The 21473-nt window shown below is 39.2% G+C and overlaps 1 protein-coding gene across 1 annotated transcript; it reads left to right on the forward strand.

The window, feature by feature from the left end:
- Positions 1–379: 379 nt before the first annotated feature.
- Positions 380–15103, forward strand: LOC140305705 (platelet-derived growth factor subunit A-like). The gene is made up of 6 exons (XM_072384676.1): positions 380–1004; positions 1316–1412; positions 6636–6743; positions 6921–7114; positions 13327–13453; positions 14120–15103. Exons 1-6 carry the CDS (start codon positions 942–944, stop codon positions 14128–14130), a joined length of 600 nt encoding a protein of 199 aa, XP_072240777.1. The 5' UTR covers positions 380–941; the 3' UTR covers positions 14131–15103.
- Positions 15104–21473: the final 6370 nt, after the last annotated feature.

Below are 21473 nucleotides of genomic sequence, written 5' to 3' on the forward strand. Positions count from 1 at the left end.
TGCGTAAACATTTGAGGACCACATGAGAGCAACTGTAAAGTAGGTAGTTATCTATAAAAGCCAAATAGTTTCGTGCTTCTCTTCTTTAAACATTGTGGAAAAAGTGACGTAAGCTTGTGATCAATTCACGATTATCCGATGTGGTTTAATGCCACGTGAGTGAACTCTGCTACTGCGATCACCAGTGTATCATGCAAAGCGCGCTCCCAGTTGAGTGCAACGAGGACGCGCACAACTATATTCACTGACTGAAAGCATCCCGACTTCATTCACCCTGGAGATCACAGGACCATTGGGAGCTGACATCACGCTCCTCCGTACAGCAGAGAGGAGATTTTTCTTGTAGTTTGCTCGTTTTTTCCTCCTCTTAACCACAAGAAAAGTGCTCAACTTGGGGTGATTCACTTTAAATACTTCAACAGATGTCAGCGGTTTGCCCACACTAAATACCAAGACGCTCACTGGATCATACTGAGGACAAATTAGTGGATATTACTGGATGTGTGGATGCAAAAAGACGTCCCTGTACATTCATCAGCACCTGTTCTCTCCAGAAGAAAAACTGAACGACTAGACAATGCTTTATGTGTGTCATGCTTTAAACTAGTGGACAAATGGCTCTGAAACCCTGAGGTTTGTATTTTCATCCACCTCTGACTTAAGGGGTTAATGGTCACTCATCATTTAGGAGAATCCGCCCTTTGTCACCCGCAGTGATTTACACTGGATACGCGAGACGATCAAGTTTGCCTCTCTACTTTACGATAATTCAGGATTTAAAAAGATCATCTGACGTTTTATAAGTGTATTTACTGAAGTTGTGGAGGTGGCCTATCCTCCCGAGGGATGGTTCAGGGTTCTCGAGAACAGGGAGCGACAGCCCGGCTCCTCCTGTGGACCTTCACCCCCTTCTGGAGCCTATGCAGCAGATCTGAGAGGAGATGAAAGCCGCGGTCTACCACCTCCTTGCCGGCTACCTCTGCCTGTTACGCACAGCTGCTGAGGTGAGCTTCATGAAAATATTCTGTGATTGATCCTTTCTCCTGCCCACTGTTACATTTAGATTTGTGTCACCACCAGTTATTTCAGAACAGAGCCTTACCTTGAAGGCTTTGTTGCAAGTAACAAATTCTCTCTGCGTAATTACGCGCAAAGCTTTTACAAAGCGCACATTATTTGTGTGATAATTGCTTTAGTAAAAGCTTTTTCAGGGTAAATAGTCTTTGCAAAATCATCATTTTGCATCTTGTGCGCATCAGTGAACGTGACTTTGTAGTTTTACTACCAATAAAACCGACCAACTTTCCTCTCACAGGAGTCTCCTCTCCCTCGGGAGCTGCTGGAGCGGCTTTCCCGCAGCGAGATCCGCAGCATCAGCGACCTCCAGCGGCTACTAGAGATAGACTCCGTAGGTAAAGCACTTTATTATACCTATTCCATTCCTGCGAACCAGTTCCCAAAGATGAAGAAAAAAAACGTTTTCACATAAAATTAGTCTGTTTATATAACTTTTTCATACTGCCACATTAAAGTGCAGCTGTAACTTTGAATGTACTCCAACAGTCAACTCAAAATCATTTCTACTAGAAAAACAACAAAAAAGAACATGTACAAATAAAATTGAATAAACATCCATAAGATAAAAACTGCATGGAATTTCTGAAGGTTAGTTTTTAGAAATCCATGAAACACAAAGCTGAGTTTGAACCCCTGATGTCCTCAGGCAAGCTAGTTCAAAATCTAGGAGCACTAAATGTGAAGCCTCCCTCACCTCTGTGTCTAAGTCTGGAACTTGGAACAATAAGATGAGCACCACCCGAGGGTCTCAGGGAGGAGAAAGGGACACAAGGTCAGAGTTACAACTTAGGGCAAGACCTCTGTGGACTAAAGAAGCAAGCATTAGAATTTGTTTAGGAATTTTAAGAGTGAGAAGTAGACAGTCTTGCTGAGCCAGGACGAGTGAAACTTGATTATTTTCTTTTCTTTTTAAATCCTAACAGCTTGAATAAACTGTTTGGAGGAGAGAGATATTTTCTATGTGTGGTCGTGAAAATAAACCAAAGTAATTCATTTAGTTGGAAATCAGTGAATGTTAATCAGACAAATGGTCTGAAATGCTTAAGAGGAGTGGGGGACATGACTTAAACACTGATTTCTAACTTCTGCGATGTTGAGTAACTGAGAGGAGCAGCTTATTTTAGCATTTCATCGACAGAAATTCGAAAGGAAAATTTAAAGAGCTACTAGTTGGCAAAGATCAGCCAGTGGAGGCTTGGCTGGTCAAGGCTCTGTTTCATCCATGTTTTCTGCTTGAAAGACTCTGACTTGAGGCATTAGTTGCATCTGGTTCGGTGCAGAGCAAAAGGATACTGTGTCGTCTCGTTACTTGGATGCCTCGCCAGATGTTGCTGGGAGAACAACATTTTTTTTCTCTTAAAAAACTGTGACATCTCTGTTTTCCTTTGTGTTGGCAATAAAGTTTGAGCTGTAACTAGAAGCACAAAAAGGGCTTTTGTGTGCACAGTTAAATTCTATGCTAAACAGTCTGTAAGTCTAATAGACTCTTGTAATCACCATCAATAAACACTGGTGCCAGTCCTCATGATCCAGATAATAAATCTGAGTTGAAATTGCGAAGTGAGACAGGAGGAATAACCGTGGCATTAAACAGGCATGTACACTTCTGTCTGACTCCTAATTCCAGCCATACAAACTTTTTGTTGCTCTGATTGTCTCGTTGCCTGTGATATGCAGCTGATTCATTTTTTCACGTCTGCAGAGCAGAGCAAAGCGGTGCCACCATTAATCCTGGCATCATTGAGATGCAAATGTCGAGTGTGACGACTCCCCGGCTCGGTGGGGGTCAAGTGGCTCACTTCATTATACTGTTGTCATGCTGCCCATTATTGGTTTGAGAGGAGTGCTCGCTGGAAGGCTGCTGTGTTGCTATGTATAATTCATGCTCAAATTCCTACATGTCAGGGCGCGAGAGACAGACGCACAGATGGAGAGGGAGATGTCGGAGGTAGACTTTGTTGTGTTTCACCACAACATTGTGTATTTAAGCAGGCATCTGAGTGAGTGCTTGCACACACACATACATGCACAGTCATGAAAAGACAAGTGGGGCTTTGTAATTGGAATCAAACAGAAATTGTGTTGACACAATTCACACTTATTGCAAGGAACCTTTGTGTGTTCTTCAGACACTGACACCCGAAAATACTTCCTCTTAACACACAAGAATTTATTGGCTTTGAGCACATCTCTGGATTTTTTGTGGCTTGAATCAACTGAAACACGCTCACATGCACGGCACACAACTCAAAAACAGAGCTCTGTTTGAAAACATGATCTACACAGTGCGGTTGCCAGTCATATGCTGACATGCACAGTGGTAAATCATCACTTAAAGATTAAAGATAAACATCAATTTAGATTGTTTTTATATGTTTGATTTAATGATTACTAAATGATCATGGAAATATGACACAAGTCGAGTATTGTCAAATACGTTGGTTGGACTCAACTGCTCAAACAAACCGATCTCATTATCATAAAAAAAAAATCATACATTTACCATATTTTTCTTCCACTGTTCCCTACATAGATACAGCTAGAGTTGTGATATGTCAGCACCTTGATGACCCATGTCACCATACCTGTTCAGCCATGATGTTGATGAACCATGATGAATAGTCCCAAAGGCTTGTGGTTGGAGGGGATGGCAGGGGGTGCTAAACCATTCCCCCTTTTGATTTAGAACATTTATGTGCAAGAAAATGCTTGTTTGAGATTCCTGATCAATATTTTCATCAGTCACTATATTTTTCAACTTCTCTCCCACTCACAATTAGATACTTTTCTACTGCACTCTCACCTGCGAATGGTTTGAGTGAGGCGTTAAAAATGCATTGGTCATATTTAGAATCATCTTCATGGTTTGGTCTACATGTATGAATTGTTAGTAAGGGATAAAAATCTAAATGGTTATAGCTTACACATGTTGATATTCATGTGTCGCTATTCCCATCATGTCAGCTGAGGGGTATGTTAGCATCTGACTATCTCTAACTATGGATTGTGAAACTACACTTTGGATAAGTGGAGAAATGGTTGACTAAATGAAAGTTTAGATTGAGAATTTATGAATTTATTCCTTGCAGAAACCAATTAATGTGTTTCCATGTTTCTTTTTTTTTTTCTTTTCAGGGACAACTGTGAAGGTTTGAAAATAATCTGAATATTTTGCTCATTCCAGACCATTTTATTTTAGGTAGATCTCATCAGGATATGTGATTGTGCAAATATATAAATCAGTAAAACATCCCATGAACGCTGCTTCAACGTTTGCAATTCTTTTTCTGGACAGGCTTCATTCTTTCTCTGTCAGCCTGCTTTCACACAGACAGAGATTGAGTCTTACTGTAGGCTCACATCCTAAACTCATTAAACAGTCTGGTCTGATGACCAGCTAGATTCAGAGATAAACTGACCTCAGATTCACTTTTGTCTGGTTTAACGTATCAAATAGTCAATATAGAATCAATATTCAGATTGCACAATCAAGTTATTCATATAACAAATATAAAAAGTATGGACATGAGAAAAAACTCACATCAAAACTACTTAACAAAAAATGATTCGACATTCCAGCATGATGGTAGAGTTTTACTGAGTGTATTGCTTTAATGACTTAATGTTTAAAGCACTGACTCCACATAACAAGCTTTTCTCAGCTGACAACCCATGAGTGACCTCAGAGTAAGCTCTTGATGTCGTGTGTGTGTTTGTGCATTTATGTGAATTTGATTTATCAAGCTCATACACTCACTGACTGTGTTTCTCTCAGCGAGCATTCATGAACTCAGTAACCTGTTGACACATATAAACATCATAACTAAGTTAGAATAACCACGTTAAACTTAGTCTCTGATCAGAAGACACTTGATTAAGACGTTTGTAATAAACAGCTTGCTGCTGGGTGCGAGCGTCCAAGTTTTTAAAAACATTTTCATCCATCAATCAGACTATAGTTTATCATGACAGCTCACTCATGGTCCAGAGCGGGGAAGTAAGGATGATTTTCTACTTTAGACTTGAACAACAATTTTGCCAATAACATTTTTGAAAATGTAGTGGCCAGATATCACTGAAATGTGGAAAAATCTGAATTTTCGTGGTTCACAAAAGATGAATTCTAATCTTCCTCTTTTAGGAAACTGGGGGAAACAAAAGGCTGGAAAAGGAAGTGGTATCAAAAAAGAATCAGCTAGACGAACATGTCGAAACTAATTAGGTTAATCTGCAACAGGTCAGTAACGGGACTGCCTATAAAATAAGCACCTTCGAGAGGCAGAGTCTCTCAGAAGTAAAGCTGGGCAAAATGTTCAGCAATCTGCAAAAATGATTATTCAAATTGTATATATATTTTAGAATAAAGTAACTCAATGTAAAATTGCAAATCGTTCTATGTTCCATCATCTGCAGTACATAATATCATCAAAATATTCAGTAAATGTGGAGACTCTGTGTGAAAGGAATACAACTCATAATCAGTACTGAACATCCATGATCTTTAGGCCCTCAAACAGCGTTACATTAAAAACAGACATGATTCTGTCATGGAAAGCACTGCATGGGCTCAGGAATACTTCCAGAAATCAGTGTCTGAGAACACAGTTCAATGTTCTATCCAGAAATGCAGATTAATGCTCAACAATGCAAAGAAGATGCCGTATGTGAAACATCATCGAGAAGATCCGCCATCTTTACTGGAACAAAGCTCATTTGGATTGGACTTTAGCAAGGTGTATAACTGTTCTGTGGTCAGTTTATCAACATTTGAAATCTTTTTGGGCAAAAGAGGAGAGGGACCATCAAGCTTGTTATCAGCATTCAGTTCAAAAGCCTGAATCAATGATGGTGTGGAGGTGCGTTCATCAATACTAAAAGGTATAAACAGGTTTTAGAGCAACATATGCTTCCATCCAGATGATGACTTTTTTCAGCTGAGGCCTTGCATATTTCAGCATGGCAATGCTAAACGGCATGCTCCATCTATTACAACAGCATGGCTTCGTTGTAGAACAGTCCGACTGATGGACTGGCCTGCAGACCAAACTTAAACCAACTAAAACCATTTGGTGCTTCATGGAACATAAAATACAACAAAGATTATCCAGGACTGTTGATCAGCTAGAAATCCTGACACAAATGGGGCAACATTCCTCTCCGAAAAGTCCAGCGAATGGATCCTTCAGTTCTCAGACATTTATGTTCTTATAAGAAGAAGAAATGCTAAACAGTGGTAAACGTGGCCCTGTCCACACTTTTCTTAGATGTATTGCTGCAATCAAATTCAAGATGAGCTAATATCTTCCATAAGAGATTAAACTATATATTTTTTTCCTCTGTTCTATTGTAGATAAAATTTTGGTTATTGAATTGGTTAATTTACATTTTACATAGTATTTAAACTTCTTTGGAATTGGAGTTGAAGAGCATTAATGTTTCCCAGAAAATAAACTTAGTGGAAGTTTGTTATCAGTAAGAAGATAGGTCTCCAAGTGAGTGTGTTTTACACAGACCTTTGTGTTAACAGTTAAAGTGTGTGTTATTTTGTCTCCATCCAGAGAACGAGGTGATCACAGAGAACAAACGGAGCTACCACAAGGACTTCTCTCACAGCTACTCCGATCTAAAGAAAGCCCACCCACATGCAAGACAAAGGAGGAGCATTGGTGAGACACACATACGGACAACTGAATGTGCTAAAGTCATTTTCATATTACATCTATATTAATATTGCCATTGCTTCAACTATAAAATATGCTAAATCTTGTATTTTGGGCAAAATGTTGCTTTTTTTTTTACTGCAAGTTTGATGAAAAGCCTTTGACCTCTTTGTTCACCTGCAGTAGTGGAAGAGGCCTTTCCAGCCGTGTGCAAAGTGCGCACAACAATTTATGAAATCCCCAGGAGCCAGGTGGACCCCACTTCGGCCAACTTCATCATCTGGCCTCCCTGCGTCGAGGTGAAACGTTGCACTGGCTGCTGCAACACGAGCAACATGAGGTGCCAGGCAGCTCGTAAACACCACCGCACTGTCAAGGTAGAAGGCAAAATCCTGCGTCTTGTATCTGAAAAAGTCCCCTGCACTTCTTGTGTGCACCTGGTTTTACCTTAATGAGTTTGCCAAAGTGTTGGATACAATGTTCTCCTCTTTGTGTTTGAATTGGGGGAATTACAGTTGTGTAAAATGACAGAGAATTTAGTTGAGGAGAGAAACCTGTCCCCCTCTTATGACTTGAGCGGCATAAAAAAGAGATATTTCCTGTACCTGCAGTCGGGAGGGGCTGCGCGGTGGTTAGCGCCATCGTCTCACAGCAAGAGGGTTCCCGTTTTGAATCCCAGCTGGGGCCTTTCTGTGTGGAGTTTGTATGTTCTCTCTCGGTACTCTGTCTTCCTCCCACTGCCCAACAAACATGTATGTTAGGTTAATTGATGATTCTAAACTGACCCCAGGAGTGTCAGTGGGCATGGTTGCGCGGCCCTGTGATGGACTGGCGACCTGTTCAGGGTGTACCCTGCCTGTCGCCCAATGACAGCTGGGATGGGCTCCAGCCCCCGCCCGCGACCCTGAGTTGGATTAAGCGGGTATAGAAGATGGATGGATGCTGTCAGGAGGTGGTGGTGGGTGTTTCTTTTCAGAGTAATTTTTCAGTTTAATCAGAACATCATACTTGAACAACAGACTATTCAGATACTGTTACAGGGTAACCATCATACTTAGAATACTCAGACTTAGAACTGTATCCAAGAAAATCTAAATAACTGTTGTAAACTAGAATTGTTAGTTCAAATTTGACTAAATATAAGCCAAGGCAATTTAGTGTAAACATAACAAGGTTGTTGTTGTTGTTGCCCAGCAACAATGTAGTGTTGAACTGGTGAATAAAGAAATTGACCCTGTTGAATATTTTTCATTCCAGACTGTAAATCAATCAGCAAATTATTGCTGGTGATTTATGATCTCTGTGGTACATTTATATTGTCAGCGATTAATGACTAAACACTAAACCTTGATTGCTTTGACAGATTATAGCTGTTTAAATGACACCTCCTCCTGCAAGCAGATGTTTTTCCTTCCATTTAAGAGATATACTACTACTACTACTACTGGTCTAGGTTTGATTTTCTTTTTTATGACACCTTTTGTCTTATTCTCATCTGGAATAAACTTTCCAATAAAGGACAGTGCCAGTCATAAAATAATTTTGGACTTTTGTAGCTGTGCCCAAACTTTTGATCATTCCTGTATACTGTTACTGTGTAGGCTTTTGTCAGTTGTTTTTGATTGTGTTTAACTAAATCATAGACCATTTCAAGCTGAGTCTACATATTAGAGGTATAAACAGTAACTTTTTGTTACACTCCCAGTATCAAAAGTATGTGATCAAAACACAAACAAACACAATGTTGGCACTAATCCATCGTAAAAACAGGTTATTGTTCTACAAACATTCTGAAAAAATTCTTCCGTTATTTGTCATTAAGTGACACAAACTCTAGACACACACATAAAACCACCGAGGGCACACAGCAGCTTACTGAAAGAATACACCTGAAATCTGCCAAAAACAATTATTCCTCCCAGCTTAACTACTGTGTGAGTGTGTGTGTTGGTGTGTGAGATTCTGGCAGTGAGTTGGTTCAAGTAATAGCTTCCTTTTGATCACCCAGAGCTGAAAATAAGACACAGTAAACCCCAACTGGCTCACAGTTACAGACAGCCAACTGGGAGATGACCCAAGTGTGTGTGTATTCTGCAAACAGCAGGAGGATCTGGCATGCATATTTGAACATTGTAAAAGATGACACGAGTGGTACTGATTTTTACTCACAGACCAGTTGAAGCTAGCATGTGATAGACAAATGGATCATCCAATCAGATGCCAATTAGTTTAAAAGTGCCCTTTCTTTCCAAACAATTTTATGACACAGTACCATCTATCGTCATGCTAGCTGTGAACATTAAATATTTACTACAGAAGTTGAAATATGGACTCTATACATGAACAACTTACTCAAAAGTTAGAAAAAGAAGATTGAAAGGTAGGTGGCTGGAAAAATAAGAGTAGTGAAAGATTTGAAAATGAAAGAAGTATTAAGAGTGTTGCCAGAGGTCAAGAGGGAGAAAGTGAAAAAAAAGGAAGAGGAAAGGGCGAGTTTGATTTTATGTGCTTTGCCCTGCTGAAACCCAATCTTAGATGAAAGGACTCTGCTTACAGAGGAAATCAAAAATAAAGTCACTCACATGTGCTGAGATTCAGCGTAAGAGGATAAACGGTCACGACTGCAACCGCATTCACATACAGCCAGAGGGAAAATGGCAAGACTGAGGTTTAGGTGCTATGGCCGCATGTGAGAAAAAGAGAGAGAGAGAGAAAAAAAAGATAACATTAGCACATATCTTCACCGTTATAACTGATATCTGGTTCATGTCACAGGTGAGATCTGAGTCTATAACTCTAACTTCAAGACTGTTGTACTTTGGAGGAGAATGATACATTGTCTCTCAGTTTGGAGCAAGTAAATGCCTCAAGGGTTAAAGTTCAAGAGTCTCAGGGTCGTGCAGATGCATAAATATTAAAGCAAAAGTATGCAGTCTTTGCTGGGCAGTACAACAGTAATTCTAGGTTTCTGCATCTGCTTCGAGCTCTAAAGGGTGCTGAAACTAACTTATCAACTGTTCATGCAACAAACACGAAATCATTATATCACCACAGAGACCGGCAATTTTAATGTCCACAGCAATTCCTACTATTTCCTACCACAAATTTGCACTTCAACACATCTTACACAGGATAGAATCCAGTAGTAAAAATGTACGAGCTAAAAGGAACCTCGCCTTTGCTTATGATAAAAAAACTAAATGAAACGAACAGACAGTGAGCATGTAGAGCCAAATGTAAGACAAGTACAACACAAGGACAAAGTTGACATTTACGCTATAACATTCCTCACAGTTGCTGTCAAACGAGTTTGTGTGTGAAGGGAGCACTTCCTCTGATTTCCCAACTAGGAGTCTCATTTAACTCAGTAAAGCTCAGCTCAAATAGAAATGTGATCAATATTAGTTTTTAAAGACCCAATTTCTGTCTGAAGAAAACACGACAGTCTCTCATCTTCTTTTTGTGTGCTCCAGTTCAGCTGGAGTGGGTGTGAGCTGTTGTCCAGTAAACGCAAGTTAGCCAGAAAAAGAGAAGGAATAGCTCATCTGGAGAAGCTACTGTGGCTTTCGTCATAGTCAGTGTGGCTTTTCTGCCTCCGTGCACAGCGCTTCCTTCTGACTTTGTACAGCTGGAGCTTGTTCCAGAGATTTATGTTTTGGCAATGCTACTTTGGGGGAAAGTAACAAGGGTGTATTTCCGAATTTGTATAAAATCAGTCTGACTGTGGATAGATGGAACCCACTCTTTTCTGAGATGGTTTTGTAACCCTTTCCTGCCCGATAAGCATCTTACTTCTTATATCTGACATGTTCAGAAATCTAATTGGTACATACCATGACATGTTTCTTTTGAATAAAACAGAGCGCCCACTCAAGTCTGATTGTCACAGCCTTGACTGAAAATTCTCATTTCACCTTCAGTTTATCAATGAGGTTCACATACTTTTACCACTCAGAGATATTTTACAGTAGATCACTTTACATATTAGATAAAGAACAGCAATTTCTCATTTGCTTCTTTGGATTTCCATGTTCTACTTTACTGAACTGTGTGAAAATCTGATGATTTTTTAGGTCAATACAATAATAGAGGAACTTTAAGGCACCCCTGTAGATCAATGTCCAGCTCTTAAAGTTCATAGGTGCCTCAACTGTGTTAGTGACAGTGAAGCTACATGTATCTTGCAATTCTGGGCATTTAACTTGATGTAGCTGTAATACTTTAAAAAGCTTAACTCTTTAAAAAAAACAGCCACAGTGTTTGTCTTCTCACTAAGGTAGGATTCACACTTGTGCACATGTGAATTTGTTGAACTGTTAAAGCATTAAAGGGGTAGACTGCAAGATGTGATGCCCAGGCTCCATTTTAAGTCCTGTGTGTGTGTACATGTATGTCACTAATTATCAGCTTACAGTCAGGAAAACGCATCATTGTCTCAGTTTACTTTTAATGTACACGATGCAGTTAGTTTTCATACCTTTGAATAAGAACACACACAGTATATGTAACTACTGATAGATCTATCATAGGCTCCAGCTGGCTGGTCGTTCAGGGTAGAATGTTAAGGCAAGTACTTTTGCGATGCTCCTGTGTAAAGTGAGATGCGACAAATGCCTTTTGATGAATGGTCCAGACTGTTTGTATTTTTGATTCCAAGATGGTAGAACAAGACAATCCAATTAGAGCAGGGGCGACCCGCTCTACCTTCAAGAGTCTTTTGAAGACACTTCTTCTGAGAACGCATTCTTTCCCAACACCTCTAAGACTGACACACACTTACTTTCACTTGTGCACTTCTTTGCATGGCTTTATCTGCTGTACTTGTCATTTGAACGGACTAACATTGTTTAGCACTCGATGTAAAGACTTGGATTTCTTACTGCACCTCTACATTTAAATGTGGCCATGTAGGGGCAGATTCATACTTGCTTAGATGGTATACTTAAACAGTCCACTGCAGGTTATCACGGCTCAGCTTCTGCCATCATGTCATGAACGCCAAATCCTCAGGTGATGAATGCTTTAGCAGTAGAGTTTCTTACCTTAGATAAACCTCCTCCCTTATGCCCTTTTCTCTCCTTTTTTTTTATTTAAGTCTCTGCCTGGCCGTTTCAGAGTTTGTTCAGACTTGAAACAGATGCTTGTGCAATCACACCTGGAGCTCAACTAAATTGGCTCCGATTGTGAGTGTGAAGCAAGAAGTGTGCTTGTACGTTTTGTGTCACTGGATTGGTGTATGCTCAGTTTGTGCGCATGAAAACGTGCTTCAGAGCAAGTACTGTTTCAGCAGCTATGCTCAGACATTCAACAACAAGTGTGGCGTGTGCTGTCTCAAGACAAAATATGCATAATTGAATGGAAGTGAAATCAAGCCATTTTTATCTAAACTTGTGGACAAGCTCAGGAAAAGTGTTGTCTGCAGCAGATGCTCTGAAAATCCTGCTGCCTCATTTTACTTGAAATGAGGATACAGATAGGATTCAAAGAGACAATAGTGATTCTGACAATTAAGCCTGAAATAGTATTAGATCCATATTTTTATGAAATGTGATTTTTTTCTAAAAGCACGCACACATACAAATTATGGAGTCACTTACTTACTTGCTTATACAGCATCTTAGTATCTACTGTTGTAGTCTAATATATGTTGTTGCATCTCTTGAGTTTTCTGTTTCCTGGTGCAGAAATGCCCTCTACATTGATGATGGAGTTAGTCCTGACTCTTAAAATTCTCTGTCTTTTTGCAACCATGACAAATGTAAACAGAAGTACTTTTCTGCTTTTCCAGGCAGCAATGAAAAAATTGTGCCGTCTTTCTGGCCATTCTGGCAATGAAGTAATTAATTCTGAATCAATGAAGTAACTCAGTGACAAAGGGGATGATGGTGAACATATTTAATATGAGGCCAGATCTTGAGAAACTAATCATGGATGCTCACAATGATTGCTTAGATCTGATGAAGCTATGTATTAAGTTTTAGAATTTGAAGCCTCTTTGCAGCAACATCTCATTTTCGGCCATTGTCCCTACTCTGATGAGAATGATGAAATAAAACTGTCCTGACTTTTGAAATTTCAGTGGATTAGCCTCCACATTAATTTGCATTTTCAAAGAGTAAGTTTGTACCTTTGACATTACGAAAAGAAAGACTGAGGACTAACTATTACGCTTGGCACAGTATATCAGTTGGAATACCGCTGGTTTGAGTTGCTTAGGTGTTCACACCGCTGTAGCCAATAAACAGCAGGTGCAAGCAGCTGCTAACCTTGATGGAAATTTTGAAATGCTGATGTGACATCTAGGAAGGGGGAGAACATTCTGTACATAGTCATCATCAGAACAGTGGCTCAGATCCTTATTGATGGGAACACAGCAACCAGGAGCACACATTCATTTTCAATGAAGGTGCTGCATTTGAGGCAAAGAAATGGGCGTTCAAAAAACTATTGTAAAACTGCAACTTTTGGTGTGAAAAATCTCTCTCAGGCCTTTTGACTGGAATCACAGAGCAGGTAAAGACACATTTCATCCTGTTTTGGTTCTGAAAAAGATTTCCTCACCTGAATCTTTCATCTCTGTCTCTGTCAGGTGGCAAAAGTGGAGTACGTGCGGAGACGGCCAAAACTGAGGGAGGTGCAGGTGAGGCTGGAGGATCACTTAGAGTGCATGTGCACCAACAAACGTCAAGTCAGCCCAAACTCAGACACAGACAATGGTGAGCATACAGCTCTCTGTGTGTGTGTGTGTGTGTGTGTATACATTTATGCAGTGGTTGATTTCACATCTGAAGGTCTGTCCTGTTTGAATTTGTCTTCTCACACCAACACAACAGATAACAGATCTGAGGTATTTACAGTATTTTTCCACCCTGCCTTTTCCCCCACGGGCCAATATTTCCACCCAACACACATACACATGGCATACACATAAAAACACACTCCTAAACTTCCCCTTTTTTTCAAGACCCACATTACATAATATGCTAACCATTTGTTCCTAAACCACTCAAGGTTTTTTTTTTCTGCAGCTGCAGCAGCATTGCAGCTACCTCTGAACTAACTTGCCTTCTACTTCTTCAAGCCACACTTACATTAGCTGAGTGTAATAATGAATATCAAGCCTCTTTCACATGTAATATTGATTGCACAGAAGCAAATGTTTTACTTAGAATTCACAGTAACCCTCCTATAATAAACCTAAACTTATACATAATGGCGTATTTCTGTTACCACAACTATTTATCTGAAAAAAATATATTTTTCTCACTCACTGGACTACCAAAGACAAAATTTATTGTGATTTGTTTAAAGCCATTTCACAATTTATTTTTCTTTTTGCTTGTGTTCAGTTCATATATTCACTTGACCTTTTCTTTGAACAGGCATCAGGTGAAGAGGGACAAACAGATAAAGGAGAGGAAGAAAGAAAGAAGACAACGACCTGAAACAAAAAAAAGAACTGCCCGTAACTTTTTCACCAGCTGCTATTAAGGGACAGGTTTTATGGAGCACCTGTTGCCAGAGGATTTGCGGGAGGCTTGACGGATAATAACGGACTCATGTGGATCTTTAGTATACATTGAAGTGTTTGCTGAAAAAGCAAAGCATCAAATTTACAGACCCAGATGTGGATCCCAAACAGGCAGACAACTCTTTGATGGAGGGAAGCAGGATTTAGAGGATAAAAATACACCATATTGGTAGATATGACATGGGTTCTGTGATATCAAGGAATTTATTGTCTCCACCCTGCTCCTTCACCCAAATATAAACCGCTCAGAGACACGGATTATATACTGGTTGGAATCTGCTTTCGAGACATTGACTGGGATTATTCTTTTGTACTCCAAGATTTACTCTTCCTCAGCAAAACACTCACACACATGCATGCACATCTTCTTATTTTTATAACCTTGCATTTTCTATCGCTGTCTGTTTCTACTTCTGGTATGTTATCTGCGTAAAGAATAGAGGGAAAAAAATCCCTCTGGCATGGTACTGACACTAATAAAATATTTATATAAAACAAAGTTGTGGTGATCAGAAAACAGTCCTTAACTAACAGATTTGTCACTAAATTCCTTAAGAGGGACTTGAGGATTTTCAAATGAGTATGAATGGGAACTGAAAGGGATTCTGTGTCTGATATTAGATAATACTGAAGCTGGAATGCTCCTTGATTTTTAACACAGACACAACACCTTGCTAAAGGAGAGGGAGGAGACAGCTATGGGTTAAAAGGCTAGCAAGTGACTTTTTTGTTCTGTTGTTTAGTTTCTGCTGTTATTTCAAATTCAAGTTGAGGAAATTATAATTGTAAAAGTAAATGTTTTCAGTAGTGACTTCATCCACTGACTCACCAGCACTGAACAAAGTGGAAGAGAAGGTTACTCCAAATCAAAACATTGATTTCCTGCGTGTTCCATTAACAGAACTACTCTGGAACGAGGTGTAGTCATATGCAGTAGGTATGTTCAAAGTGAAATCTTTTGTCAGAGGAGGATGCCATCGATTTCGGGTGATAAAAAAACACGTGAAGCTTGTCGCACCAGAATCATCAAAGTGAACTGCTGCTGTATAGGTAAACTTATGACAAATAGACACAAACTATTTCAAACCTATTTTAAAGGTGGGGCACCTCATTCTAGTTAAAGACTTACGTCCCAGTAAAAACCCAGTCATTTTTCGCGTGGGTCTTTGGGTTATCTGACCAAAAGAGAGACAAAACAAAGATCATCATAGCAGCAGATAGGATGAATACAACAGCATCAACTTTACTAAACTGGCATAACCAACGACAGGACTGTTACAAATATACCCTTTATAATCTTTCTGCATCAGTCCAAAAAAGAGTTTTTTTTGGACCAAAGAACCAAAGAGTTTCTGCAAAAGGTTTGATGCATGCAAACTTTGCAGCGATTTCCGAGATGTGTCTGTATTTGAGGGATCAATAACAATCATTTTAAAATTTACTGGCACTTTTCCCCTGCAAAGACTAAGATGACAGTGAAATAAGGTTTCAGTGACCTTCCCGCATATCTGTGCTGCTGCTTGCTTTTCTCTTCAGCCATGAAGGCCAAATGTGATTGATTGTGTTTCATTCATAGATTTGGGATGCTACACTGACTTTTTTTACTAAGATGAAAGCATGTTCAAGCAAGTTTGAAAACTCCTTTTTTTGGCATTAAAGCTCCTTTAGATGCCAAACTCGAATGTAACATTGTGCTCGTTTGACTGATACATTTATTTTTCTAAATCAAATGTGGTATTAAGATTGGTGAAATTCCAGTGGAATAAGTGCCAGCTACAAAATGTATTATATTCAGTCATCCCTTAATCATTTACACTTGTGAATTTGCATAATTGTGATTCATTAGCCACCAGCCTTACTGTATTTTATGCAAGGATTATTAGCACAATTAGACTATGCTTATGTGTTTTAATGAGGATCTATCACTCAAACATCTCTCCATGAGTCATGACTACCCTTAGTATATGTAACATTTAGTGCGTGCCCACTTTGTGGTAGTCTCAACTCACTATTCATGTGCTATTTTCTTTCATTCAACCCTATCCTATGGCCTTATTAAGCAAATGAAACAGGCATTCCCATAATTTGAATTCGAGAAAATGATCGAGCTTAAACTTTGGTGAAAGCTTGGTAACATCAGAACCATAAAGGCTTTGTGTCAGTCTGCAGTTGCATAAGTGTTATGGCACAACTAAACTGGTTTTGGAAAAGCACCTAACGGCAAAAATAAAGAGAAGATTGTAGAGTTTGTGCTGAAGGCTGTGAAAATCTCGCTTCCTTCATCCAAACCTGAGGCACAGAGTCGGACCTAGTGTGAGGTCGTTCCAGTCCCTGCTGGCATCCTGCAAACATGCTGTTTGGACTATTATTTGTGGTTCCACGCAGCGTACTGCAACCTCAAACAGCTCTTTATGTTTCAGACATTAAACAGTTGTTATGACATGCTTCAATGGCTGACTACACCTACTTTAAACACAGGACAAAACAAATGCTTGATGGTTGCGGTGGCAGAAAAGCAGACAGTCAAGTGACTTCATGCAAGTTTGAGGCATAACTTACTTTGCTGGCATATTACTCTTGGAAGAGCTGGTGTAAACCATGTGTAGACATTGGCCAACAGTGTAGCCAGCGTGGATAGCTGGTATAAATACATAAATTTCATAATTTAGTGGCTCTATGTAAGCTGCACAAAGAGATTAGTGTTCAAAGGGGAAAAAAAGCTTTGGATTTTGGATTCCATTCTGTCTTTTCATCTGTTGTGTTTCCAGGATCCAGCCAAATAACCAACAAGTAAATGCATAAAACAGACAGTATCGTGTGCATATAAAGCACTAAAATACAGTCGTTTGTGAGGGAGGGAACACGGAGAGAGGAGACAGATGGGGATAAGACTGTGTAACAAGGTCTGAAAGGTGAGAGGGGGGAAATGAAAACAGACAGGATGGAATACAACGAGTGTGCTTGTGTGCATATGAGAGAGTAGAAAACATGAGTGTGTCTTTGTGTGTGACACAGGATAAAGAACGGGTTTGAGTGTGTGTGTTGTGTGAAACAGAGAGAGAAACCCCATCTCTCTAAAGCTCAGTTAAGCAGATTAACAACAGGCAAGCTAAAATGCTGAACGCTCCGCAGTTCAAGTACAACCTGATATAAGCTGATGGAAGTCCAACTCGCCCCTTTGAAGACAGATTTCAGATCAGATTACTAAACCCTCGTATTTCTACACTCAGCCATTAGGAAGTAAAAGTATATCTGATTCAGGGTCAGGAAGTTTTTCTGGATAAACACCTCCAGGTCTTGTTGCTGCTGTTCTCTGGTCACAGCAGATAGACTTCCATTAATCAGTCTGAAGAACTAGTCTGACATTTTGAAGAATGTATCTCATCTTTTTAAATGGACTTGGATGGAATAATGTGAAACAGTCATAAAAACTATTCGTTGATTCACGTCCATAGAAATTATTTTTGTAGTATTTCTTTGTGCTACCCGACACAAAGATTACTACATAGTGAAGCACAGAATCGTCACATGTCATGAAACAACTGTTACATCACATTTAAGAGGCCAGAAAGACGGCATTTGGAGGCTGGAAGACGGAGCAACACACACAACTGTCAAGAGAAACAGGCAAGTTTGAGTCTCGTCCCAGCAGCTGGTGCTTTGAAATAACTTTACTCAAGAAACCATCGTGGCTTGTTTTCAACCTGATTTGTATACTGTTTCGCATGAAAATACTCTTTTCCTGAATTTTTGGCTTGTCAGTCCCATAAAAGGTGTTGAACACATGAGCAAGACATCTGACTAAAATACATAACTCTGCTGGGTGGCAAGACAGTACTGCAGATGTCATGTTCAGAGTCCTCTGGTTTGTGAAACAGCCTTTTCTATGAGACCCGGTGTATGTCTGGTGTGATCCGTGCTGTGAGTGAGTTTAAGAGGTACTGGAACTGGTACTGGTTGAACTTATCTCTTTGAAAAAATGTTTTAATGTGCCTGTGATCTATTTGTTTTCATATACCTTTGTGTTTTTCTTTATACACTTACACTGTTTATTCACTTATTCACTCATTTATTTTTTCCATATATCTTTTTTACCTCTTGCTTTTATTGTGATTTTAATTCCTGTCATGAATGATCTTGAGTTTTCTTAAATTTTCTTTTTACCATGGCTGTTTGGTCTTGATTTTGTTTTTACCTTGTAAACCACTTTGGGTTACACTTGTGTTTAAAAGGTGCTATATCAATAAAGTTAAAGTTGAAGATGATGTTGGAATCCCAGCATAATTTTTTTTTTCAAATTCTTTCCAGTCTTTATGTTGAGCTAAGTTAACCATCTCTTTGCTTGCTTTATATTTAATATGTTGATATTAGGGTGATATCAATCTTCTCATATAAAAGTAAGCTTTGGTTAAAATGTCAAAGTATAGCCATTGGTCAGTCAATAGTACACCTTCTGTCCCAGTGAAGTCAAATTAAATCCAAGAATAATCACCTTTTTTTTTTTAAATCTCTGATCTCCCGCTTTCCTTTCTATGTGTCACACAGAGCTGCTTTTCCAGATAAACAGGTCTACCTCCCTGCATCAGACTTGTTCCCACCACTGGATACTGCAGGGATGGAGAATTAGAGAACTGAAGCTGAGGTTTGGCATCATACAGTAGGATTAAGTTTTACTGCTGTGTGGTCAAGACTGATGTTTTAAGTGCTGGATCCTGTGGGAAGGTTTTATTTCCAATGAACAGTGATGTGAGTAGGCAGGAAAAATAGCTCTAGAATTACTGTTTGCTTTTACCTGCTACTCGATTATATACCAACATTTTCAAATATCCATCTTTCCTCCACATGTTTATAATGAAGGCTTATAGTCACCTCAGTCACCGTTGTTATCAAGTTCAAGCACTCTGTTTCTGATGTATGCAACAGGGTTTGACAGTTCGTTTGTCTTTCTCGTGTTTTAACGCAGTGTAACAAATCCAGTTCCACATGTCGGTTAAACCCATTTCCCTTCTGTATGTATCATATTTTTTTTCAGTTTTCCTCCTCAAAGGCCTTCATGTTAAAAAGAAGCCATAACGGATACAGATTCACAGCCTCACATTGAACAACCTAACAAGATTGAATGAGTAAAAGCTACATTGTTCCACAGTGCAAAATGTTGCAGTTTCACAATAAAAGCTCAGAAATTTTACAACGATTACATTTTGTTCCCTCAGTTACAGTAATGAAGCTTATGTCTCCTTCCTTGCATGACACCGTGCGTTAAAACGCATTCTACACAGTCTTTCATACAGTCCTTTCACTTTTTATTTTGGTCTGACTTGCGAATGCTAATCATTAGATGTTAAACATTCACAGTTAAGATAAGAAATAAAATACATGGTTACTTTCAGATTTTACAAATGGTGAGATGACAAAAGAGTTTAGAGCTTTACACTTTTAACATTTCATAGATCACAATTCTTGTCATTTCACTTGGACACTGCCCAGCACAAAGTAACTGTCCAGGGATACAGTCATGGGAACAAGAAAGTACACCCTCTTTCTGTTTTAAGGTTTTAATGAATCAGGGTGCACCAACAATTCACTGGTCCTCACTAGGTCTTCACATTAGGTCAATTTCATCTCAGATAAAAAAAAAACACATATTAAACCTATGTCAAAATTAATTTAACAAACACAGAGTCAAAATGCAGAAGCAGTGTGTGAAAAAATAAGTACGAGCCACGATTCATTTGCTTCCAAAACCACCTTTAGCAGCAATAACATGAAGAAATAGTTTTATATATAATGTTAACGGTCTCTTACATTTATGTGGAGGAATTTTGACACACTCTTCTCTGCAACATTGCTTTGGTAATTGAAGTTATGAGGATGTTTGTGCATGCATAGCCTTCTTAAGATGCTGCAGATTTTCAACCAGTTTGAAGTCTGGACTTTCACTGTTTCACTGCAGCACGTTGATTCTTTACTTTTTCAGACATTCTGTTTTATATATGCTCGAGGTGCTTGGGACTATTGTTCTGCTGAATGACCCAAATTCAGCCAAGTTTTGGCTGTCAGACAGATGGCCTCACATGTGACACAAAGCCACTGTGGTATACAGAGGAGTTCATGGTTGACCAAACGTTGTTCAGGTCCTTCTGTGACTGCGAAAATGAGCCCAAACCATCAACCCTCCACCACAGTGCTGACAGCTGGTATGAGGTGTTTGTGCTGACATGCTGTGTTCGTCATCAAATATGCTGTTGTGCATTATGACCAAACATCTCCACTTTGGTCTTGTCTGCCCAAAGGACACTGTTCCAGAAGTCTTGTGGTTTGTTCAGATGCTGTTTTGCAAACTTAAGCTGTGCTGCTGTGTTCTTTTCAGAGAGAAGAGGCTCTTCCAACCAAGCCATTGTTGTTCAGTCTTTTTTCTAAATGTACTATCATTAACTTTAACATCTAACGTGATATCTAAGGTCTGTGGAGCCTGGGATGTAGCTATGGGTTATTTTTTTAATCAATCGCACGGTCTGACCTTTTGATGAACTTCATAGAATATCCACTCCTGTAAAAATTGTCAAGTGTCTTGAATGTTTTTTCACTAGTAAAAAAATATTCTTACTGTCAAATGATGCCCTTCAAATGATTTGCAAATGGTCTTATAACCCTCCCAGACTGCTGGGCAACAACTACTGCTTCTCTACAATGTCTTTACTCCTTGGCACTTTGTTAACATACCTGAAGGTACCAAATATATCAAATTCACATCACCTTTGCTTTCATACAGGTGCTCACATTTGCAGATGATCAATTGATTAACTACATTTGATCAACAGCACTTGGCTGCTATTTATTCTCCTAATCTTATTGAAGCAGTACAATGTTGTTACTTTTTCTGCAAACTGCTTGTACATTCCTGAATAATTAGCCTTACCTTAAGCAAACACCTGCAGTGATTCAATTTTACGAATGCAGCCAGTCTATATGTATGAAGAGACAACAAAACAAAGATGACAAAGATGGAGTGAAGTAAATTGATTGGCCACATACTATTAATTGAACCTTCTGGTATTATTCCACAATGTGTGTGCCACTTAAACACTGTAAATAATCTTAATCTGTATTTGTGTACGATTCATATTTTGCAGTATTTAATGTAATGTAATATGGTAATATTTACTGATACGAAGAATAAGTTGCTCTATGGCTAATGCTTACAG

Source organism: Leuresthes tenuis, unplaced genomic scaffold, assembly GCF_036924035.1.
Source record: "Leuresthes tenuis unplaced genomic scaffold, fLeuTen1.0.hap1 SCAF_4, whole genome shotgun sequence".
In the NCBI taxonomy this organism is placed as follows: Eukaryota; Metazoa; Chordata; class Actinopteri; order Atheriniformes; family Atherinopsidae; genus Leuresthes; species Leuresthes tenuis.